The sequence below is a fragment of the Aquila chrysaetos genome, chromosome 13 (assembly GCF_900496995.4).
Source record: "Aquila chrysaetos chrysaetos chromosome 13, bAquChr1.4, whole genome shotgun sequence".
Classification (NCBI taxonomy): Eukaryota; Metazoa; Chordata; class Aves; order Accipitriformes; family Accipitridae; genus Aquila; species Aquila chrysaetos.
The window spans coordinates 25,329,536-25,355,072 of NC_044016.1; the positions used below are offsets into that span (position 1 = coordinate 25,329,536).

The following is a 25,537-nucleotide window of genomic DNA, read 5'->3' on the forward strand; positions in this document are numbered from 1 at the left end:
CTGTGCTTCATCTGTAGCTTGTATTGGCACCCACTACATTAGCCAATTCAGCTAAATCAAACAATACCCAAGACTAAATACTTACACCATCAAATTCTATTAAAAATTCTGTTTTTAGACGCCTACTAGCATCATGTTCACCTTCTCGTCTTTCACACAAAAGGCTATCAACTTCATCTAAAAAACAAAGAAATATATCTTAATTAAGCATACAACATCAAAGTCTTCATATTTGTCTAAGTTCTTTTGCTAATATAGGGCTCCCGTAAGAGAGATCAGATCTTTATTCCCTAAGAGACAGACAGTAAAGTTTAAAAGCTTGTATAACATGTTGTCCTTTGGATATGTAACACCAAGCACAGATGAAAAAAAAAAATTCTGCTGATAATAAACTGCAACTCAGGACAAGCAAAACCCATTTTAATGTTTGAAGTTTAATACGTAAATGGACTTACTCTGTAAATGTAGCACAGCATTTGTGTTTTTGAGGGCATTTCTTCCCACTATTAACACCAATTAAATATCACAACAGTAATCTAACATGCTCTATATGGAACTACTGATTAGCCAGCAGCTCATATCCAAGACACTTGCTCTGCACTGCAGAAATTACCCAAAGAAGTTTACCCAATTATTTCAATTTAATAAGTCAAAATATTGAAGAAAATACACAAAAGTCAACAACATTTAAGGTCTTACCAATGAAAATTATAGAAGGCTGAAGTTCTCTGGCTACTGCAAATAGAGCACGCACCAGTTTCTCCCCTTCACCCACCTAAAATAACAATAAACTGTTTTTGGAGGGGGCTTAGAAAGTGTTTATTACGAGAGCACTAACATAAGGACCTACAGAAAATCTAGCTGATAACCAACCACACAGTCCATTCATACGCGCTTAGATTATCACTAGTCCAGTATTATATACGACAGTATTGTTTATGTCTTAAAAGAACCATTACAACTTCACTTATGATCAGAATTGAATTGTCAAGAGATTTTGGTGCCTAAATTATCAGAGTGAAAGGGAGCTGGGAAAGAAGAAAAAGCCCACAACCACTCATCTATATGACAGCCATGGTCATTCTGAACTGCAAAAGCCTTTGACATTGAGTTATCGCAAGCACAAAACAAAATTTACTTCGTAAGTCACTTTTTAAAAATTTTGTTCACTATAGGCTACGAGTTCACCAAGGACTCTTCAGAAGTCTCTGGCCTTCTTAAGCCCCAATTACAGCACGTGTTTTCAGATCAATATAATTTACAGCTACTACTTACGTATTTTGAAGTTAGGCTTGCTGCACTTATATTAAAGAAAGTAGCATTTGATTCTGCAGCAACTGCTTTGGCCTAGGAGAGGGAGAAAAAAAAAAACCAACACTTTTTAAAACATTACACTGAAGATACCTCTCCGCTTCTGTAGTTAGCACTCATGTCCTGACCGACAATTTTGAAAACCCCTATTCCTTCAAAGGGAACACCTTGTAGATGCTACAGAAAACTTCTGTACAGGCCACTTACAAATAACAACAGCTAAGCAGTCGAACCACTAGAGAAATTTCCAGCCTCCCTTAGACCTCTCTGATCACATCATCTCTATGGCCAACTACAACTTGCTTACTGAAGAATACAAGTCTCCAGCTCCTTTCAATGTATCCTGAGTAGACACCTGAAACAGTTTAAACTAATTTAGGGTGGTAATTTAGGGCAGCAGTTGGATCAAATCATATTAAAAATTACAGAGTTTTTGATCTTTACCATAGGGTAAGGAGAAAACTATTTTCAGAGGAAAGCTAGGAAAAAGAATCAGTTCAGCCAGAATGCTCATACAGAGCACCCTCTTCTTTAACAGTTTCACCACATTCAAGAAATTATGATTCCTTGGTTATACAGTTGTAATTTTAGTGATTAGCAATTACGTTCCAGTATGCGAAACACAACAGATGAGCCCAAGCAAGCTGCTCAATAGTCACACTCCTGCGTTTCAGAGCTGATCCAGCTTCAGTATCAGCAAAGGGAGAGTGCAGCTGCAGCCATGCCATGTGATGCAGGATGATGTGCCCAGCTCAGCTGCATCAGGACATGCGACGCTCCCTGGCTGATGCACAGCCATTTCACTCCAGTCCCCCAAACCCAGCACATCAGGGTGAGAAAACAAGCAGCAGCCAGACAGTTCCACAGCACTTAGGCTCTTTACACAGCAGTGTGAAAGTGAGACAACGCCCTCCTCCCTTGCTCCTATGCTCCTGCTCCATTTCCAAAATGCACTTCTAGTATGTTTTAATGGAGAGCAGACCATTTGTGATTAATCATTGCTGTACACAATCAATTAACCATGTTACTTTTACTCTCTCTGAAAATGAAACTTGGACTTGCTGGTGTAAATTTTAAAATATTACTTGTGATATTGAAAAGAGTTAAATAGAGAACAGTTTAGCAATTCCCTCCCCTGCAAAATGCACAGTTAAAAACAATTTTGCATTTTTGTATTAAATTGACACCATAACACATATCCAGGAAGAATATACAGTTTATTACTACAACACCCAAACTGAAAGCCACCCCTTATGGTTACATTTTAAGCCCACTAACACATGCATGAAGTAATTTTCTCACCAACATTGTCTTCCCATTTCCTGGAGGGCCAAACAGCAGTAAACCACGTGCAGGAGCTCTAAGTCCTGTAAATAACTGAAAAGTACATCATCATAAATTACCTCCAAAGACTTAAAGATGATGTTGATTTACCTTTGTAAGAAAATGGTTTAAGACGGAGAATGGCTCACTGGCTAGCAGTGGTAGGAACAGAGGCAGTGCTACAACAGTACAGATTTTTAAAGAGCTACATTCTATCACTAACTTGACCTAATGCACATCACTATTTTTTCCGACACAACAGTTAAATTATGTCATGATCATTTCATAGAGGCACTATGAAAGGAGTATGAAAGGCAGTAACACGTTCCACAAGACAGACCAGCCTATTAAGTTTAAAGCACCCAACTGCATTTAAAAAGAGGGGAATGCAAGTGTGTAGTAAGAGGATTAAAGCAATGTTCCTACTATCTCCATATGGAAGAACCCCTTCATCTTTCTCTCTTTTTTTTTTTTTTTTTATTAAATGAAACTTGAGAAGACAGGCCTTGACCAAAACTATTTAGAATATTACTTAACTACCACCTACTTTCCCTAAATGCTACCGATAGTAATCTCCTCCCTCTCCCTGTGCATGGGATTCATCTTTCCTACACTGTAGAACTGCACCCATCATACGCAGCACCACAGCAAGCAAATCTACAATTTCTCGGAGTACGTATCTTTTAGTTAGCTTGGTTTAGTAGCCTGTTTTCCCCAGTGCTTTGTCTTTACCACTTTCCTCAAGAGTTCTGGAGTTCCTTTTTTGGCCTCCATTCCAGCTTCTGGTAATTCCAACAACCAACCAAAAGGAATAGTAGGGAGTCTTATATATACACACCATGTCTAAACACCACTGCTGGCAGGCACTCCTTTCTACAATATCCATGATAACAAATGACTCCATTACCGGTGTAGTGTTTCTAAGATGACTGACCAACATGCATGTTCTGTATTATTTCATCATTCACAGCATTTTGTTTGTGCTTGACTTTGATCACTAAAAATAGTAAGGCAGCATGATCCTATTTCACTAAGACATACTACTTATCTTACAGCATTTTAACCTGGATAACTACATTCGTCAAGTGTTTCTGCCTTCCACACTGCACACCACCATATGCATCTCCTGCCGGACTCTTTTTATTTGGAATCATTCTGTGGGAGTTCCACCATTTTCAGATAGTCCAGACCAAATGTACAACTCTCCCTCACCTTTATCATCACCTACACAGTTCAGCTGCAACTGCCATTTATCACTGAGACACACGAAGCTTTTAAAATTTTTGTTAACAGGCTAATCATACTAAACATGGTCTGAACTAATTGCTAGCATTTTATTAGCATCTTACTGCTGAAATGGTTGCAGCCACTGTTTTCTGTTTATTCACCTCAACTCTAGCGCTCCCACAAAAATGCCATTAATTGGCTTGTTTAAACATTAATTTGAGTTCAAGACTCATTAAAGGTTAAAACTGAAGTAGTATTTAATTTACTAAACATTCCCCTATAGTTGCCACATCTACCATGTGCATTTACAAGGAATAAAACCAACATCTTTTCTTCCAAGGAATGTTTAAAAAGTCGCAGGATTCTCTGTCCTTGTTATATCTCAACCTATGCCAAGGTCAGGCCCATTGCTAACTACAGTAATACGAAGACAACCTTACTGAAAATATCAACTGTTATTGGGGAAGAGTTGTAACTCTTCCAAGCCTCATATCTCAAAGTCCGTCCCACTCAGCTCATTGTATAGTGTTACTGAACAACAAGGTTGACATACTAAAGCACTGTAATAACAGAGATGGTACAATGACATTTTCCTTCTGCAGAAGAATGTCTAACCAACATCCACACAGAGAACTTGACCACAATACCAATTTAATATTTTTCAAATCAGATAGTGTCATGACTTAATTTACCTATACAAATCTCATCTGTTTTACTCTTCCAGTTATGAGCTTTGTCTTTTACATGTCCATATCGGGTTGGACACACAGCTATAGTTATCTGGAACAGTCAGCCTCACAAATTTTCAGGAATTTTTTGGTTTGGTGTTTTAGGGGTTTGTGGTTTGCTGGTTTTTGTTTATTTCAAGCTACTGCCTCAGTCACTTTCTCCAACACTAACCAGATGACAAGGAATTTCATGGTACTATTTTAACACATAAATTCTTCATTCTCGTTTTCCAAGACAGCTATCACCACACAGCTATCGATAGGAATCATAAACAGTAGAGACAGGAATCAAGAATCACTACTTAATGTGTGAAGCACAATATATTTCTTTGATTCTGTGACAGAGTGATAACAAAACCCAGTTGCTTACCTCAGGTCTAAGAGAAGGAAGGATAACAATTTCTTGCAAAGCTTGTTTAGCCAGTTCCTGCCCTGCAATATCATCAAATTTGACAGCTGGTCCACTAACAAAGAAATGGAATACTAATTAGTCTAACAATGAGATGCTCTTTTTCAGCTGCAGCTGACTAATTTAATGCATTTGACTATTTATACAGAACCCTTTTGAGGAAATCTACAGCTTATATTAAGCATTTAAAACGATAAACATATCTGATATGAAATTTCATCCTTTTGCCAAAGTAACAACAACAACAAAAAACCCCACCCAAAACAACCCCCCAAAAACCCAAACCAAACAAAAGTACTAATTTTCATTCCAAGTGGACCAAGACTGTACTGAACAAAAAACTGGTTTTCTGCATTGAAAAGCCTGCTTTTCTTCAGACTTACCTATCAACAATTTCATTCAGGATAAGATTAGCAAGATTACTGTCCACATTTCTAAATATCTTCAAGTCTTTCTTTTTTCGAGGAGCAGTGGTAGGAGTAGAAGGCTTATTTGTTCTGCTATTTTTAGGAGCAGTCTGGAGAACAGGGGAGGAAAACAAACAAACAAAAAACCAACTCGATACTTTAAAGGATACTGTTAACAAAATTACTTTTACATTTCATATGGTCTGGTAAAACCTAATACATTAACACATACCAGATATTCTGATGCTGTATTTTGCTATAAATCATACTATCATATTCAGTCACTAGTAGAACATCTTGGGCTCCAGTGAGGAAGGGCTTTTTGGTTTGATTTTGGTTTGGGGATTTTTTTATTTTCTTTTAAGATAATTCATTATATTTAACTATGGTATTTTCCCCCAGCATAGTCTAGTCATAGAGCATCACAAACTGTTTCAGATTCTCAATGCCTATAAGCAAGAATTTCTACTGCTGTCATGCTTGCTAACAGGCCACTTAAAAGCCTTCATATTACAGCAGCAGCAATGCTTAACCACATTTATGTTCTGTCCATACTGCTCTTTATTCTACTTTACTGTGTGAGTATCAGGGGGAGATAAGGATGGGAGGGAAAGAGATGGGTCAAAAGAAATGCAGCATTTTTGTGTCTTATTAGTATAGAACTTAATTTTGTATTTCAGTCACAATCTAACCATAATTTGCTTTCCAATGTGGTTGCAATACAACCTGTGCATACATGCTTTGGAAGAGAAGGAACATGTAGGGGGAAAACTTGTAGTTCTGTATTAGGAGGGTTTTTTTCTTTTACATACCGGGAGTAACATTTATTTTTCTCCTAGATAAGCTTCCCTTAGTTTCCCATAAAATTTTCAAAACAAGTATTATCATTTATTACTGCAATCACAATTAAAATCCGTTTGCCCATGCAGCCACCCAATGCCTCCCGATTTCTGAAATCCACTCTGCAGTCTAGCTCAAGAGGCTTGGCCAAAAATTTAGGGGTTTAGGGTTTCTTTCCAAAAACTTTCTGCTACTACAATACTGCAATAAAGGCAGTAAATCCAAAGTTTGTTCTGGAGTTTACATTGACTTTCAAAGTGTATACTGCTATTATATTTATCCTTATCATACCTTATGAGTTGAAGCTGCAGGATTAGGTGCTGGTCTAGACACAGAAGAAGTTGATATCCCACTGTAGCTAGGTGTTCTATGGTGACCTGAAAGGCCTGTGGATCCAGCTTTTGCAATAGTTTTTGAACGAGGAAGGGAATTACTCGTGTGTGTTAAGGGATCCTTCTTTTTTGGAACCGCTCCACTTTCTATAAAGAAAACCAATGTTGTGAGAACATTTTCAGCAGTCATACTTCTACCATCAATTCTAACTTGAAGACAGTATTGTTGAGACATATAATACAGTATTATAGCAGAATAATACAAGTTTTTGAAGAGGTTTAGTATTTTTAAGGGGATATTAACTGTAGCTTTCTCCTAAAGTTAAGTTTTGAATTTTTAGGAGCTCTCAAAACCAACACTAGTTAGCCATCTTAGAAAAGCTGGAGACAGCTTAGTCCTGTAACAAGGGAAGAACACCATCTATTCCTTTAGTGAAGATGACAGAACACAAGCCAGAAGATTTTCCTTCCCAAGAACTCCTAAAAATAATCATTATAATAATCCCCAAATTTCAAGCCATTAGATTCAGAGCATTCATTCCTTAAGTGATGTTAGCAGGCTAGCTACTTTGGATGCTAGCTAACACTATCAGCACCTTCCACACAGAAGCTTCTCCAAGGCACTTTAATTTGGGAAAATTAAAATAGTTATACCTGCAAGCAACTACCAGGAGCTTTTTTTTACAACTTGATTGCACTTCAGGAATCTCAAGGTGTAAGTAAATTCTGAATGGACAGCTCTGAAACAGCTTACCTTCCTACATTTAAAATTAAGTCTTAAAATATTATATTATACCACTGAATTCAATTAGGAAGGCCATTTTGGTCCAGAGTAACTGAAATAGCACTTGATTTCAACATTCTCTGTATGGGATACATGATAAAATAAGGTTCCTTGGCACAGAAATGGCAAGTATAAAACATCAAAACAGAGACTAAGAACGTGCTACAGCAAGCATGCAGGTTGGTCAGGCTCATTAATGATTAGAGCACAGCATCAGATTGGTTTTTTTTTCTGGTGGGAATACAGTACTGGAAACTGTCTAGTACAGTACTGTTGTCTGCAATGGAAACTGTAAATACTGCCTTATTTTATATCCTTTTAAAAGGGTTAAGGAGCCTTTTGATTAGATAAGAGAAATATAGTGTCAGAGGTAAGGAAGCTCAAGACAGATTTCACCTACAAGTTTCTTCACTAAGATTTCTAAAATCTGCAGCTCAGTTTGACTTGTTAGTCTTAAGCAACAGGCCAAAGAACTCTGATTTTTAAGGAAGTTAATGACTCTACGAAGAATTTTTAATTTATAATATTGCAGTTCAGTGAAAAATACTTTAAGTAGAAAGCCTCATAATTTTGAATGTTGTGTTTAAAAAATTCAGATAAGAATTCTTCAATGAAACAGTATCATGGAAGGATCAATTAATTACTACCATGTTCTCAGCCTCTTTAAACATAAAAGTCTTGCATACTACCAAGAGCAAACCTTTATGCAGCCTGCAGTTATCCATGCATTGAACTACTTGGCTAACAAGCTTCTAAAGCCTTTCTTCAGTCACAAATCTATGCCTTTTAAGTTACAAGAAACTCTGCAGGGGTTATCATAAACAATGCAGATGTATCAATATGCAAAAACCAAGAGAACTTCAAGAATATGATTAATTAGATTAACTACATTTATCTGCAAGACACTTCTTGTAAAAACAAAACAAAACACCCCAAAAACCAAAACACAAAAAAAGGCCAAAACACAATTCCCCCCCCCCCCCCCAACACAACAAAAAAAGCCCCTACTAAATCACACACAGATCCAGAGCTGATTAAATTTACTTAGTTATTATTGCACAGAAATTTCCAAGTCAAAAACTTTTCAAAATTAGGCATACTTAGTAACTTTCAAGTTCAAAAGGCAGTATATGAATCTATTAACCTAGCTACTCAACGGTTTGGTCCAATTTAATAAAAAATAGCACTCAGTTTGGTTGTTTTTTGTTGTTTTTTTCCTTCAGCCTCATTTGGACAGCTAGCTTAAAGTCAACATGGGAAGGCTTCAAAAAGCTGAAGTAGTTTTTCTCCATCTCCTTCACCCTAACATGTTGCTCAACTATGACACTTTCCCAGAACTACCCCCATTTATTGAGAACAATACACACACATTGCAATTTTGAGTATCATAAAATTGCACAGGTAAGGAGTATTTCAGGAAGCTAGAAATATGGGGGGGGGGGGGGGGGGGGGGGGGGGGGAGAAAGGTTTAAATACAAATTATGATTTACTCTAGCTGTACCTCCAGGAATCAAGACCACTAAGTTTACATGTGTTCTGTGGTCAGTCCTGATGGGTAGCACAGGAAGTAGCACTGATGAACTACTCTTGAACACAGTTGTTCAGTGTGAAGTCCAGAGGGAAACTTCATTTTATACACAAATTTTCATTGAAGCAGCAAATAAAAATGTGATCAAACTTGTCAGAATTAGTTTATCCAGGGTATACCTGTTTCTAAAGAGTGAAGTGTTTAAGAACACATGTATCGCTCTTGTCAGACTGATAGCCCCTATTATTTCATTATGTAAAAATATTTATTTTGCTGTAACAAATGCAAAACCCCCCCAAAAACACATTTCTTATCCATTTGTATTTGTCATCTGCTGAAAGACGGAAAATATGCTGCAAGTGGCCTTAAAACCTTTGTAATATCTCCAGCAGCCTTTTGCCAAATGTTTCACCATTCCATACAAAACAGTAGGAAGTGCCTAAAATACATTCTAATCACAAAGACAGACCATGGTATTTTTTCAAGTGTATTTGAAACACTGAACAATTCAATTTTCTACTTCATATATACTTATAGGATAGTAATAGGGGCTTGATCATTTTGATTTTACCCTCTTAATTCTTGACTGCAGAGAATAATTTACTTCAAAGCTCCAAGCTAACGCCACTAGATCACAGAGAAGTAATAATTATCTGGTCCTGAAAGCATCCCTGCAATTTTACTCTGTCATTCAAATATAAATACAACAAACAAATTACGAACAAGTAAGGAGCAAAATTTTGTCTGAGGTTTTCTGCTGGTTAGATTGTGATAATCTGCAGACACACGTGCCCAATTTCAGACTCCCTTACAGAAAGAAATGTTAAAATGCATTTATTATATTTAACTGTTTTTAAAGGTAAAGTGAAGTAAGGATATGTTTGAACAGCTTTAAGAGGAACTTGATTGTACTACACACCTGGAAACAGAAACAATCTGGGAAACATGCAGCTCTAGCTTATTTATTTAATAAAGATAACACCATGCTTTGTATTTCTAAAAAGCAAACCAATTATATTTTCTTTTGTGCATGTAAAACTCAATTAAGGCGCACCTTAATGAACAAGTTTCTGCTGTTTTATAACTTCTTAAGCATCAAAAAAACAGTTTAAAGTTAGCAGCAGCAGTTCCAGTATTGCAGAACAGTTTCCAGCCTTTAGTTGTGAAACCTTAAAAATCATCAAGAAAATTATGTTGGAAAAAAAAATTCGCAAGTCTAAAATCGTCCGTAACTTTATGTACGTAGTTTCATTAAAAAAAAAAAAAAAAAATCTTTAAACTGCTTAGCTATACAGTTTCTGCAAATACTGCATAGCAAAATACATGAAGCAATTGAAAGACCAATAGTTATTCAGGATTACCATTCACGATAGCCCCCAAAATAGTAATTCCTTCGAAGACTATATTCAGATTTTTCAAGTAGGTACATTCAAGTAATAAAAACTACCTAACAGAAAACTTCAGCAACTAACAAGGGCCTGTCCATGTTTTGAATGGTAGCACAGCTACACAGATCCAGGATGGTTGTTCTCCTTCTGAACCAACAGAGCAGTGTCAAAGATCTACTGTGGCCAAATTATGGTGTTAAAAATGATCTTATTGCTGCTTGTTCTTCTACTTGGGAAATTCCTTAAAAAACTTCAGTATTAAGAGTAGAATTTTTGCAACTTGAAAAACTTTGCCAATATATGCCTACTATTAAAGACAAGCCAGCAAATACTTCCAAGTGAAAACTGAGATAAAATACGAGCTACTTGCACAGTGCTAATGTTGCAGTAAGAAAGAGATATGTAATGTTTTCTCTGATCGTATATCATGCTGAGATTTACACATTAAATGTAAAATGGTACACTGGAATTACTGTAATACTACCAGTATTGTATGCCCAGTAAGTGAGTTCATAAAACTCATTAACACTGCCTTTGGCAAGACAGGCATCATCTACTTCCCAAGCTAGTTTAGAAACAAAACCCAACAACCTACAATGCAAAGGGAAACATGCATGTCTGAGGAAAAAAAGCAAACAGCTAAATTATTTTACATCTAATTTAAGACTGCTATGAGAATAAGAGTGATGGATATTGAACAATAAATATGTATTTGAAAATAAAGTTTTGGGTCAAGGCTACTTGTTACTACTCTTGAGACAAGTTACTGTGTAGCCTTCTGCAACTGAAGGGTAGGTGATACCGGTGTAATAAGGTCTTATAAAACCTCATTATAAATCTATCAGATAAATTCTCAAGAAAAATCTCTAGCTACTCAGGTAAGTTAAGAAACTATGAATGAAGATGACAGGGATAGGTAGTCATTTGTGCTAGAATCAAGTAAAATAGTGTGAAAGGCTGACACGTAGTATCTTGGAAGGAAGAATCTCAAATCAATAACATTTTGGAAGTATAAAAAATGTGCAGTATAGCTGTGAGAACAGAATATCAGACAGAATTAAGAAACAAAAACATCTTTAAAGACTTAGGCCTTCAAAGGCAAATGAAAGAAAGCAAAGCACTTTTTGACCAAAGAACAGGCAAAAAGGCACTTTCTTGATGTTAAAACTACGAATGACGATATTTCACACTTCATAAAATCCTGGACTTTTAAAAAGCCCAGCCTGATTAGGCAAAAGCCCCAGTAATACTTCATGTAGACAGAAAAATGAAACTTATGCCAGAGCCCTGTGGCTCAGTACCTCTGCAGCACCTCTATTTTTTCAGTAACAGCAGCCCTCTTATCTCAAATAGCCTGCAAGCTGATTTTGTACAGTTTTCTAAATTTGCCATCTACTTCGTGTTTTTAAATGATCACTGGTGCCCAGGTGAAAAAAACATCTTTATTACAACACATATAAAGGAAGTACTTTTAAGAAAAAAAGTGTAGCACCAGCATCTTACAAACAGTACTCCCTCCCCCCACCCCCCAAAAAAGGAGACAGAGAGAGTGTGAGAGAGAGAGTGAGCATGTGAGCATAGGCACCAGCCAATTAAGAAATTCAGATGACATTCAGATGATTAATAGGCTGACTTTCCTGGTACTATCAGGTACTACCCCACAGCTGCAGGAGAAGTTCAGTACTTTGGGTACTAACTTCCACAAGTTATGAATCTAAAGTTTACCTTTGGCAATATAAATGCAAATAGCAATAGGAACAAGCCTCTTGCAGTCTTGTTCAAAGTAATCACTAGATGCTTGGTACCTAACTTTTTTTTTATGACCTGCTCTTTAGTTCTTCTGTCTCTTCTCAGATCCCACTGAGCCTGGTAAATTAAAGTTTCTCCGTTAGCCTGCATTCCTTTTCAGAAAGTTGGAAGACACATCCTCAGAAAAAAGCATCCCCAGAAGACCACAGCCCTTTGCAGTTGTTTCACTACCCTTTCCTCCACAGTTTTGCAGAAGTGGTTCAGTTATCCATCTTCTGTAAGTCACCAGGAATATAACTCCAAATGGGTAAATTGACTAATACCAATTTCCACAAGTTTACCAACAGTGACCACCTCCTGCTCCAGGAATTTCTGTAAATAAGAACATCTGCCACAAACCTGGCAAAATGTTTCTTCATTTCCAGTAGATGCCAAAGGATATTCTATGCTTTGTTACTAACAGATTTAAGCAACTAAATTAACAGTTTTAAGAGTGAACGTTCAGTCTAACCTTCTCTTGCAGCATCCAATTCTGAGATACATTGAGGAAAAGGCACAAAAACATATAAAGGAAAGAGTTTAAAGAAAAAGCTGTTCATATCAAATCAGATGGAGCATGTTATCAACTTTCGTGTATGTATGTATTTGTTCATTCAATCACTAGCCAAGCAGGTAAAAAGACAAGAGTTGTACCGGATCATTTAAGGTAAAGCGTTCTCAAGCTCAGTCTACACAGGAACTTATACTGAAGAGCCATTTTAACTACGGCTTTTTGATAAATGCAGTTAACAAAAATACCACACATACAGCAATCTAAAGGTGCCTAATGTGACATAGTTCCACTACTTTGACTTCTCATACATTAGGAAGAATAAAACCAAACAGTAAGATGACTTCAGAACTAGAAATGGAGCTAAAAAAGAGAAGCATGTGGTTTACACTAAGTTTCAAGTTTAGTTACTTTAAAAACCAAATACTGCTCTTGACTCAGTAGACAAGCTTTATGAATTCCATTGCTCGTTAGCTCTCTATTTAACCTCATTATAGTCTACTGTATGAATTATCAGTTGAGAGCACAGTTGTGACAATAGCTTACTGCTGGCTTAAAACATTCCCTGAAGACAATTCACAAACCTCGCAGTAATTTTACTTGTGTATAGACAAACAAGTTTACTTCTTAGTATCCCTGGTGCAGTCTTCTGGCAAAGGATAAAAACAACCTTTTTTGACAAAAATCAAGAGCTGCGTTTTTTCCCCCTTGTTTTAATCATGTATCACTTTCTCAGAGTAAAAAACCCTGAAATTTAAAGCAGCTTAATGCAAATGCACATTCACTCTCACATTATCATAAAGGAAGAACTACTTATATAGGCACAATATATAACCTACATATCCTATATTGACTTTGACAATTTTGAAAACAGGTTTAATTTAATTCCTTTAAGAATAGAACGAGAAGTATTTTCTAAAATATTGTCTTAGTAAATAGTTTTGGATTCTAAGACAGTCATTGTAAGAGAGAACCTAATACTACAAAATAACAGTGTTGTGAAAGTCATAGAAAGGATGGAATGTATTTTGTATAAAGCCTTTAAAAACAGAAATATAAAACAATGTTTTTAAAAGTTGGTGGGGCCAGAACATAGTATCACATATTTTCCCCTGTAATACACCAAAAACTGAGAGACATCCCCTCAATAGGCGCTGGTAAAACCAAACCCACCTGACTGGAGATGTCCATTGCGGCATGCCAGGTTAGTACTGTCATTATAGACCTCCATTTGCGGCTTGGGAATTTGCAAAACTGCCTGCAGCTTCTCTACATAGTAGACAGAGGGGAAGGGAGGAAAAAGGACAAAATAAACAAACAAAAAATAAAAATGAACCAAGAAAATTTATGTATGTTGAACACACAAATGTCAAGTTTGGCTTTGTTATACTTGATACAGGGTTAAAGATAAAAGGAATATTTCTATCTATTCTACATGTTTAGCAAGTTTGTAAGAAAATTCTGTCAGTATGAGCATGACTGAAAACAGCTTTAAAACTAGCCATTTACAGCTGAGTTAATTACAACAATCTTTCCAGTCTAGTGATTGTAGTTACTTCTCAAAAGCAATGGTCAGGATTAATTCAACTTCATTTACTAAATATTTGTGTTGATAACCCATTTCTAAATGTCCTCCCCAAGGTGTTACTTTTGACAAACTGCAAAGAGTCATCACTTTCCTGCGTATTAAATGTTTCACTTTAGTAACAGCCAGTCAACATTTTACAGAAATCTCAACTGTTCAAGCAAAACACCATATATACATTATGATGATGCCTTTCGAGATCTCTATTTAGAAATATAATTGCCTTGAAATTAAATCAATACGATTGTCATGCAAGCTGTGTTCTTTAAGAGGATTAACTTCAGAAACATCTGAACACAAGATTTATAAGGTTAAAGATTAAGGAGAAAGAAATTAACTCTAAGAAGTCATGATAAACTAGCCAAAGCATAAGTCAAAGAGGTGTAAGGCTGCAAACGACACAAAACAAGAATTAAGTCTTGGGACTATTTGTTCTCTGCAGCTCACCTACCACTCCTGCTCTTCCCACTGCAGTTAAAAACCTCCAGACCTTACTTTTGGGGCACTTTACAGCCTCTCCTACCTTTATTTCACACCCACACCCCTTTTTTATAAAAACAAAACACAGTTGTAAGGATGCAAGGCATACATTGTCAGCCTCCCCCCCTTTTCTTTCCTCTTCTTCCCCAAGTGATAACAGTACCAAGAAGCTGCAGGAAAAGAGATGGCCAACTAGAGGAGTGATGTCCTCCAGCAACATGAAAGCACAGACTGCAAAAGAAGCTGAATTCTACTGAAAATGTGCACACCCAAGTTCATAAATGCCCCAACTGGAGGAAGAATTGCCATTCAGAGTTTGCAGACTGTACAACCAACAGGTGTAAAAACTTCCTTGATTCCACTTCTTTATTACAGATCTTTTTCCAGTCTTTCTACTTCATTCCTTTCTTCTTCTGCCTGCTCCTCATCACTCACCACTTGACCTCCCCGAAAAGTATCTTTAGACCCAATAGTTTAAGTGATGGTTTAATAATAATATCCAGACTGAACAAGATGCAGTTTAGAGTGAAAACTTAGTAGCCACAGGCAAATGTCAAAAGCTAAAGTTCAAGATTAGTACGTGCATCCAAGGTTTTCTTTGTTTTAAATCGAAAGCAATGAAGAGTCAAGTACAGTAAAGCAAAAAAAAATGTCAGTCACACAAGAACAGCCTACAATTAACCACAAGCTTTGTAACTTGCAAGAAGTTACCCTAAGAAACCTCCCTCTAAAGAAGTCTAAGAAAAGTCCTGTTAGTATGACTGACCACAAACACAGTGTACTATTTTAGTGGGCGCAGCACTACCGAAGGAGACAGCAGAATAGTCTACTCCCTGCCCAGTGCATGCAATCTAAATGGAAAGCACATAGAGAAGCTTCGAAAACAAAATTAGTATTAATAGACTTTGTAAGATATTAGATAATCAGTTAAGTTTTGGAGAACATTTCTGAACTTAAAGAACTTTCTAGTGAGTGACCATAATAAAATCAACTGGCTTGGGCAGGAATTCAGGAAATGCTGCTATTTGCTTCAACACTACAGTTTGAGGCTGGCGTTTTACCACAATTATCAATGGCTTAGCAAGTTCCACATACACAGGAACTCCAAAACTGCAACAAAAAAAATGTAATCCAACTGTTGTCCAGTTTCAGTTCGCACACTGTCTTCCCATCACATTATGTATTAACACATAATTTTAACAGTGCTTGTAAAACTACATAAAGCAAATGTACGCCTTTTCTTGAGAGACGGTGTAGCTGTAGAGCCCTCTGGAACAATGAAAATAAATTGAGCTATTAAATATCGTTCCAGGGAACTAACAGGACACCCTATCACCTTCCATCTAAATGCTTTCCCTATGTCTCCAGACATAGGGGGGGAAAAAAAGTTTGCAGAATCCCATTCATTATTTCTCCTTGATGATACATGTTGACATAAACCTACCAAATAAACCACTGCAGCTGCTGTCTTATTTAGGCAACACTAGACTTTGAGTACAAAGTAACTGATTTCTAACAAAAAAGAACATTGCCCTGTAACACAAGCCTGAAGCAAAAACACCAAGACCTCCAAGAAAGCGGAATAATCCCAAAAGGTGTCCACTGAAGCCCATGTCTATACACGGGCAGAATTATTACCAAAGAGGATACTGATGAAAGTTATTTTAATTATGTGCCATGTGCATCCTTCAACCAAAATACTGAAGCTACACATAGCACACAGAATGGCACTAGTGCTGACAGAAGTCTGTCCCCCTACAGAAAGTCTCTCTGAAAGGGGAGAACACAGATTGCTACAACACATGGATAATATTAGAATTGAACAGTGCTGCACTGGACATTGTGGTTATCTATCTTAGGAACAGCAAACTGCTGAGTTTTATCTATCGATTGTAGGAAACTAATATCCTCCTCTGATTCTAAATATATCAAATACAATGATTCTAACATGTGTCATCAGTCATCCAGGAGAGATCAGGTCTATGAAGACCAACCAGAGCAAGATTTATCCACTCGTCTAAATAACTGCACAGTTAACACACCCTAAACTGGGCCCCTAAACAGGGCCTGCCACTAATTCAAATGGTAGAACTCGGAAGTCCCCTAACAGCTAGCACAACTCAATATTGTCACTGGACTGTCAAAGTGATTGAGTCACCTTGAGGTGCTCTGAAACACACCTGGAGTAACTTCAGCTATCTGGCTGTCATAGTACAGCTTTAAACAGAATACAATAGAGTAATTTAGACTCAAGATGAAAACAGGGCTCAAAATGATAAAGCCAATATCCAAGGTAAGTAGCTACATCCTCTTGGTCGAACATTAAAAAGCATCAGTGGTATGAAGACACATGGTGATAATACATAGGTGTAATCAGACATCACACTCCCATCAGCGGTGTCAAACACCCGCATCAGTGGTGTCGTGCAACTTAAACTTACACTGACGATCCAATGCATTCAAAAAAATCAAAGGACTGGGCACTTTTAAGGGACACTTATAAACCATTTGATTTAATTTTCACTTTCTATTTATTACCAACGTAACTGGCTTGACTGGATGGCATTTCAGTTAGGCAGTCTCCAATCACATCTCTGTTTAGCCAGCAGGATTAAATAATTGATATTATTGTCTACTTTAGGTCTGTTTTATCCTGCCAGTTAATGCAATGAAGGACTTACCTATTCTCCCTTAAGAAATGGAAAAATTCCACAGGGCTAGAGGAAAACACTTACTGTTTGATCTTAAGAGCTGGATTCATAGGAAAAATCACTTTATTGAACCTTAACAGCTTCAGCTTTAGTTCAACTACAAAAGCATCTCTACACCACTTAAAAGCTTCCAAATATCTGTCACTATAAGTAACAAGTAAAAGTTATGTTTAGAATTGCACATGAAATTCAACTCTAGATTACCTTACATTTCCACAAAATCCATGCAAAAGGACATATAAAGTAATAGAAACAGATGTTGTCAATACTTGAAAGTTGTTAGATGCTGTAACAAATATTACTCAAATAGATCCATAATGATGAAGCTTGCAGGGATTTTAATCCATTTGAATATCTCTCCAAACAACATCTTTTTCCTTCCTAAAGGGCAGATGACTTCACTTGCTCCTTTCTGTCCAATTTTTGCTCTTAGGTACATTGTTTGAGGCAGATCCTTAGTGCAAACTGAACAAGAACCTAAGTAGAAGAAAGTACTAAACTTCTAATAATTTCAAAGTAAAAATAAAATAAAATCATATTTGACATCAACTTATGCAATAAACACTATTCTGTTTACCTTTCAATATGCACTCTGAATGAAGCACATGAATGTTTGTAAAACAGCATGCAATCACACATTCTGGTAGTAGAGATGAATGTACCAGCTTGGCTTCAACTTTAGGTTTTTTGCAGTGTTTACCCTTTTTATCTTCTCAATCAGAGCACCGCAAGCAAGCAATCAGCTTATCAACATCGCAAGTGCTACTACAATAACACAAGCAAGGATGAAGCACTACCCACAAAATACAGACATTGCTACTTCAAGGTTCAAACAGCAGCAAATTTTTAAAGAAATCCTACTTACTTGCAATTAAGGATGTCAACAACAAGCCAGACCTTATCAAAGGCTGTTAGCATGTAATCACTTTCACTCTTTTGTTCACTAGTTTATATCACCTCTAGAAGACAGCCTTTAACCCTAATGAGTAGAAATATCTGCACATACTAAGGTTCTACCAACAAACACCCGTAATAAAGCATAGAAGCTGGAAGCCTCTTTCACCCCATGTTCCCTTCACTTTTTTTTTCCAAAAAGAACTAAGGACACCAGGAACTCAAGGGAAACAAAAGGGATTCACTTTCTTGTGGTTGCCACAACTTCCCTGTCAATCACCAGCCAGAGCCACAGAATCACAAAGTGTAAGAGGAGAAAAGAACATGAGTTTTCCCGTCTGCTCTATACGCTCCTAGAAGAGGGAATTAGTAGAACTCAGAACAACACAGCGCAAGATTAAAGCTGCAGATACACAAGTTGAACTCAAGTACATTTGTTAGTTCTCCCTTAAAGAGCAATTAAAAAAAAAAAAATCTTTATTTTCATTTTACTGCCTGAACTGAAAGCATTTCCAAAACTCAATTTAGAGGATGCACTACACAAAGCTGTGGATTTGTTGTTTGATGAGGAGGGGGAATTTTTGCCTGTTTATCATGCACAGGAAGATGCCATTTCCAATCCTGTCTGTTTTACTCTGTCCATTAAAAGCTCATATACAGCACTTAATTTTGATAAAGCTAAAACTGTGCTTCTGAAAAGAAGTGATCTTACCTGCTAGTCTTAAAATAGAACACCACTAGATAAAAATTACAAGAATTAGGATTTCACAACCTTATGGTCTACATAATGCTAAAGAATTAGTATTACAGTACATACCAATAATCAGTAGAATTATTACGTAAGTGACAACAGAATTAACAGAACATGAAGTAGTTACACAGAAGGCACACTTAGCATTCATGATCAGCAATATATTGTAAGTTTTACTAAAGCTCTAACACAGCAAACCTAAACTAACTCCAACAAGAGTTAGTCGAGACTTCCTCAGTTTATGAGTCAAGCGTGCTATGGTATAAAGACTTCTCAGTTACTTTTACACCAATTTCTTAAGGCATAGGCAAGTGGGTCATGAGATTCCAATTTCAAAATCCATCAACAGCATTGAAAAAATACTACTTACTCTCAACTAAAAACCAGACTTAAGAGACCCTACACAGATAATGACACCTTCGCTTTAAAAGTCAAAGCCGTATTTTAGAAGAATGCATTACATGAAGTTGTGCGAATAACGACAAACTTTCCAAAGTCATGAATTGTAACTGGTACCTAAAAGCTGCAAGCGATCCTTGGCCATTGCCAAATTTGTCATCATTTTAGATTGCAGACGTCGAGCCCGTTCACACTGATCACCTTATAAAGAAAAATCAATGTTAAAACACAATCTGGCAAATTAACTTTTTAAAGTGCTAAAATACTGACACCCAGCCTTCCCTCCTTTTCCTCCCACCCCTTACCTACCCCCTCCACTAAAGAACATCATTGCAAAACTAATGGAAAAATCCTAGAGCTTTCTATTTAATCAAGAATTTAAAGTTAGTTGACACTATCTGCTTTACATTATTGCTCATAGAGCAGTGGGAACCCAAGCACTGCTTTGCATATTCTCTAACATTTTATGCTGACCTAATATATGTTCTTTGTCACTGCATTTTTCTAAACAGAAGTCAAATAAAAAAAAAGATTTTTAAAAAGCTTGAAAAGTGACTGAGAGGCAAGTACAACTTGAAATAATTCACTTTGGCAAAATTAAGAGATTTAAATTCAGTTGACTGTGTCCCTTTACATTTCAAAACACACAGAATTACAGACATTAATATCACCACTTCCTAAAAAATAATATCTGTTCAAGTCAAGCTTTTATTTTTTTTTTAACTGTGCAATTTAGATGGGTTGTATCAAATGCCACTGGTACTGCTGCATAAGTAACATGTCACCACACACTGTTCAAACATTTCTAAACATAGCTGAGGAACAAAATAGCAGTCTGCAAAAGCAGTTACAGGTTTGGGGTTTCAGGAGGGTGGGGAGCTTGGGTTGTTACTATTATATTATTACTTTTGAGTCCTTCACTATACCTATTTCTCTATGGTACATACCTGCTTCTACACTACAGCTTAAAATGTTTCCATATACACAGATGGCTTCCTTTGTTGGAAATGTTCAGCTATTTTGGCATAAGCTATTCAGAAACACAATGCTAGACCATGCCAAATTGGGGTGTTTCTTTTTTAGTTATACTGAAGGGAATATGAAATTCTGTGTAAGTGAGAACATGAACTGTCAACTTTGGCAAATCAAATCAGAACTCAGTATTTTGGCATTCCCATTATATAAGAAATCAAGTGTTTTACTTTAGAATTTTCATGAACTGCTTATGATTTTGGATAGTCTGAAAATACTTGGAGCAAGATTTGCATGTGTTATAGATCAGACCATTAAGGTAGAACACAGAAATGGACCAGTGTCCACCTACAGCTAAAACAGGAATAAGAAACACTCTTATGAATGAATTCATACAGCAGACCATTCCTAGCACCTACCATATTCAGCAATATTGATTCCTCACTTTGAAGAAGCCATAAACCAAAATCTTTTCCACAAAACTCAAAACTGGCTTACCTTGACCAATTACTAAGACAGCTATTCCTTTTTCCAGTTCTTCAATTCCTTTCTTATACCATTCAACAGCTTGTTCCTTTTGTCCTGCTTAAAAAGGAAGTGAACCCATTATTTTCTGTAATGAATTAAAGCTTAGGAATGGTTCCATATAATGCTGTGTAAAAAAAGTAAGAGGAGGGAAGAGATACTTGAACAAAATCCTATGATTTAAAGAAAAACTTAAAGGGACACTGTCAACTTTACATCTACTTAGTTTCAAATAAGCTTTTCTATTAAAAACAGGTACTACACCAGCCTCAAATCACTTTTGCCTGTTTCAGGAATACTTCTCCATCCATCTTAAAGAGATTAGTCCCCTAAAAAACAAAACAAAACAAAAAACCCCACACACCAAAAGGTAAAAAAGCTACCCTACACATATTCATTTACAACAGAAATAGTGAAATTAACAGTTTTTCTTTCTGGAACATCAAACTGAGACATGCCTCTTAATCTTCCAGTGTTAGCCAATACCAAAGTAACACTAGAAGCTCAGAAACTCAAGAAGAAAAGCAACGAGTCTAAGATACTACACGAGTGAGACAAGAGACACTTTTCCTCCGGTTGACTTTTGTACAGATCAGCTCATTTGTCATGGAGGTATTTCTTTGTTCATCCTATCATGAAGCTGCTGTATTGCAGGTGTATGTCAACTTTCACATGAAGTACAACACACGTAGAATTAGAGTATGACTCTGTACCAACAAGGTCCTACATGGATATTACAGCAAATACAACCATGAACATGCCTAGGACTAACCTATACTATCTGACACCGTGACAGCAAATAACCCATTGAAGAGATACAAATATCTACTGCATATTGCTCCCCTTCTATAAATACTCTGCATTAAAAAGATACTTGCCTGCATATGGAAACATACTTTTGCAAGGTAGCTATGTCACACTAAGCATGCCTTTCCACACAGGAATACTGCATGTTAGGTATTAAAATTTAAACCTGATTAGCATTAAGAAGCTGCTAATGCTAGAAAAAACAAAAATGCCTAGAATGAAACCTTCAGATATCATTACCCTAGTTTCAGAAGAGATAACGTTTCACAAAACTATTCCTAAGTGCCAGTTACCAGTGATTGTGTTGCTTCTGCACTCAAGTCTTTTGATAACTTCAGTCTCAAACCTGTTTTCTAGCAAATTTCAGTGCCAGTAAAAATATTTCAATACATTTCTAGAATCCTCTTAAGGGTTTTCTCTTGCTCCTCTCCAGATGCAAAATCCTCTAATAACATTTGGCAAGTTACCCTGTGCAGGTAATTCAACGCTTTGCTCTTCTTACCGACACAAACCACAGGAGCAGCACCTACCTACAGTCAGGTACCTCACACACCTTGGGAATCATTTTATTACTGCCCTTTCTCCACCAGCCTCATATATCCTGACTGTTAAGGACAAAGCTAGGTAAATTAAATCATCAAAGCCGAGTGACTTTGATCCTCTCTGTAGCCTTTTTTCCTTTAAGCTTCTCCCCATCACCTATAGAAACAGTTTCAACTGCAGTGTAAATCTAGTGCTGATTATGGCTATTAGAAATCAAACTAGAGATGATTCCAGCCACCTCTGCCATTGCCTGAATTGCTTTGCTGTTCCGAAGAGCAGTTGCAAACATGCCAAGGTCATCATTAAAACCTCACGTCCACCTTTTACCGAGCTGTTTGCAAAGGTAGTGCTCCGAATCCACACAGAACAGTTTACTAGTTCTCAGTGATTAAGACATTAAAAGCACAACCAAAAAAAGTTACATTCCTTAGAAGTCATTGATTTTCTGTACTGGATCTGACTAGGATGGAGGTAATTTTCTTCATAGCAGCCCCTGTGGTGCTGTGTTTTGGATCTGTGACTAAAACAGTGTTGATAACACACCAACATTTTGGCTATTGCTGAACAGCCTGCACAGTCCCAAGGTTTTCTTTTTTTCTGACTCTAAATCCCCAGTGAGTAGGCTGGTGGTGCACAGGAAGCTGGGAGGGGACACCGGCAGGCTGACTGACCCAAACTGGCCAAAGGGGTATTCCGTATCATGTAATATCATGCTCAGCAGTAACAACTTGGGTAGAGGAAGAACAGGTTGGGGGCTGTCCTCCAAAGCAGCCATTGCTCAGAAACTGGCTGGGCATTGATAGGCAATTGCCTTTGCATCACTCGTCTCCTCCCCCACCTCTTTCCTTCACTTAAGGTGTCTTTATCCTGAACCACAAGTTTTCTCACTTTTGCTCTTCCTATTCTCTCCCCTGTCCCACTGAGGGGAGTAAACAAGTAGCTATATGGATGCTTAGCTGCTGGCTGGGGTCACCCACCACGTGTGCCTTCTCAGTCCCAGGAAAAGATGTTAAGCTTGATTTTGAAAATACCAAAACAAGAATATCAATTTCCCCAATAATTCAGAAGCATAAAAATTACTAGAAGTGCTATCGTAATTACTGAAGCATGCATAGCTTCCAGAACAGCAAAAACACCACATACTTAAAGGTCTTTTCCAACCTAAATGATTCTATGATTAACAGGATATTAGGCAATCTAGAAATCCTAACCATTTCACATACTATGCCTCATAAATTGTCTTCTGTTGGAAGTCATAAAAAACCCCACTTGTTTACATATAAAATAAACTCAAAGGTATGCATGTATTCCAGTAAAAACAGATACGCAAGTAACAAATCTGTGTATTAAAGTGAGTTCTCAGTGAAATTAATATTGCATTTGCGGGGTTGTAACAGCTTTGCAACTGCTTGTGTTAGCAGCAAAGATTTTTTTCTTACTAAATGTATGACCTGTGCAGCTAATTCATATATGACAACTGTAAAAATATCTATAAAGCAAGTCCATGATTAAAATTGGTATTTGAAGGCTTACCCTTCAAACCACCAACAGTTATAAGCCACAACAACGGAACAGGCACCTGATAATTTCAGCCTTGGCTACTCTTCACAGAGCACTCACCAACACCACTGAAGTTTTAAGCTACCTCACCTTCTTTCATGCTTTGCTCCCATGACCCTTAATGCTCTTACGCTGTACAGCTGTTCTGAACTAACCTTGCTGCACATGGTGGGTTTTTTTCTCCCAGAGCTTACTTACCACTGCCACTCCCAAACTGTCAATGCAAAGCAAGACACATCCCTTGCTTTTATGGTGCTCTCAGCATGTAGCTTCTATTGAAGGCCTGTTCCTATGTTTTTAACCTCCTTCTCTAGGGCAGCAGTTTCACTAAAGCTCAACTGAAAGGGTATAATAAGGTATTCTGATGTTTCCAGAGAATTTTAAAACCTAGCACAGCATGCCCCTAAGGACTACCTTTCGGATGCTGACAGAGTTGTGCTGCTGCATTTAGAATAAATGGCTAAGTCAAATGCACTAGCAATTGCCTTTTTTTTTTTTTTTTAATCCTCTAGACAAAAAAAAAAAAAATTCCTCCTTAAGGTCTTCTAGTCACATAGTGATAGATTTCTTAAGAGCAAGCATGTCAAACAGTTTAAGAAAAAAAAAATTTTTTTTAATTGCCAAAATACGCATAAATATTTCTTTCCTTAGAAGTCAGACGACTCCAAACGAGCAGTTTGGGAGCCAAGTTTCCTGAAGACTCCCTTCAACACTTCTTCCATCATTTTTCAGACAGTACGTTAAAGGATGCACCTTTATTATTGTCACTGCTGCTTTTGTTATCCGGCTGGCTTGGTTAAACTGAAAGCTAGTTACAGTCGCACCACCAACCACCACTCCCCCCCCCGATTTTTAATCGCCTCACCCAGACCTCCGCATCAAAAACTTTAAAGTTGTTAGAGCGAGATACAAAGACTTGCTTTGCGTGGGAAATTAGCCCGAGCCGCAGGTTTTTGATCCAGCCTGCGCCTGCCGGCTGCGGCGAGGCAGGGGCGGACCCAGCGGGGGCGGCGGCGGGGGGGCAAAGCCCCTTAACCGCATGCGGGCACCGGCGCGCGGTTCACCCTCCCGCACAGATCCTTCGCAACCCGTATTTCTCACGTAAGCGGGCTTGGTTTGGTTTGGTCTTCAACTGAAAGCGGCAGCCCCGGCCCCCCCCCCGGCGCACGGCCGAGAGGCCCTGCCCGCCCCCCACCCCGCGCAGCCCGGGGCGGCCGCCGGCGCTCCCCTACCTCTCTCGTCCTCGTCGATGCGCAGCGCCATGGAGATGCACTCGAAGGCCCGCTTGTGGCAGGCCCGCACCGTCTCGGGCGCCCCGCCGGGCTCGGGCGCGTCGCCGGCCCCGGCCCTGCTGCCCTTGGCGGCCATGAGGGCGCCGCGGGAGAGGCGCTCGCAGAGCCAGGCGAAGAGCAGCCCGAGCTGGAAGGCGACGAAGCGGAGCAGGGCGAAGGCGGCGAAGAGCGGGTACGAGAAGTAGTACAGGTTCCGCTTGTGGGGGGACGCCGCCGCCGCCGCCCCCGCCGGCGGCACGGGGGGGGCCGGCCCGGGCGGCGAGGAGGGCGAGGCCGCGGCGGCCGGGGGCGCGGAGCTGGAGCCGGCTGAGCCCTTCTTTTTCCCTCTGCCGCCCGGAGAATTCATTCACCGCCGTCGCCATAACCCGCTGCCAGGGAGTGACAACAACCGGCCATGGCGGCGGCGACGCCCCTTTCGCGCGGCTCCGGGGGGGGGGGGGGG

The 25,537-nt window shown here is 38.3% G+C and overlaps 1 protein-coding gene across 6 annotated transcripts in view; it reads right to left on the reverse strand.

Annotated features, from left to right (window-relative positions):
* The window catches only part of SPAST (spastin), a 39,610-nt gene extending 14,073 nt beyond the window's left edge, over window positions 1–25,537 (reverse strand). The window contains exons 1-11 of one of the 6 annotated variants that reach the window (XM_030035805.2): window positions 25,036–25,536; window positions 20,867–20,950; window positions 19,514–19,597; window positions 13,750–13,845; window positions 6,537–6,724; window positions 5,382–5,515; window positions 4,960–5,053; window positions 2,614–2,688; window positions 1,276–1,347; window positions 700–775; window positions 86–177 (exon numbers count right to left, since the gene is read on the reverse strand). In XM_030035805.2, coding sequence (XP_029891665.1) covers window positions 86–177; window positions 700–775; window positions 1,276–1,347; window positions 2,614–2,688; window positions 4,960–5,053; window positions 5,382–5,515; window positions 6,537–6,724; window positions 13,750–13,845; window positions 19,514–19,597; window positions 20,867–20,950; window positions 25,036–25,441 — 1,401 coding nt within the window. In that variant the 5' untranslated portion in view covers window positions 25,442–25,536. Of the gene's footprint in view, window positions 1–85; window positions 178–699; window positions 776–1,275; window positions 1,348–2,613; window positions 2,689–4,959; window positions 5,054–5,381; window positions 5,516–6,536; window positions 6,725–13,749; window positions 13,846–19,513; window positions 19,598–20,866; window positions 20,954–25,035 lie in introns of all 6 variants that reach the window. The other 5 variants (XM_030035804.2, XM_030035810.2, XM_030035807.2 and 2 more) reach the window with 5 other exon arrangements.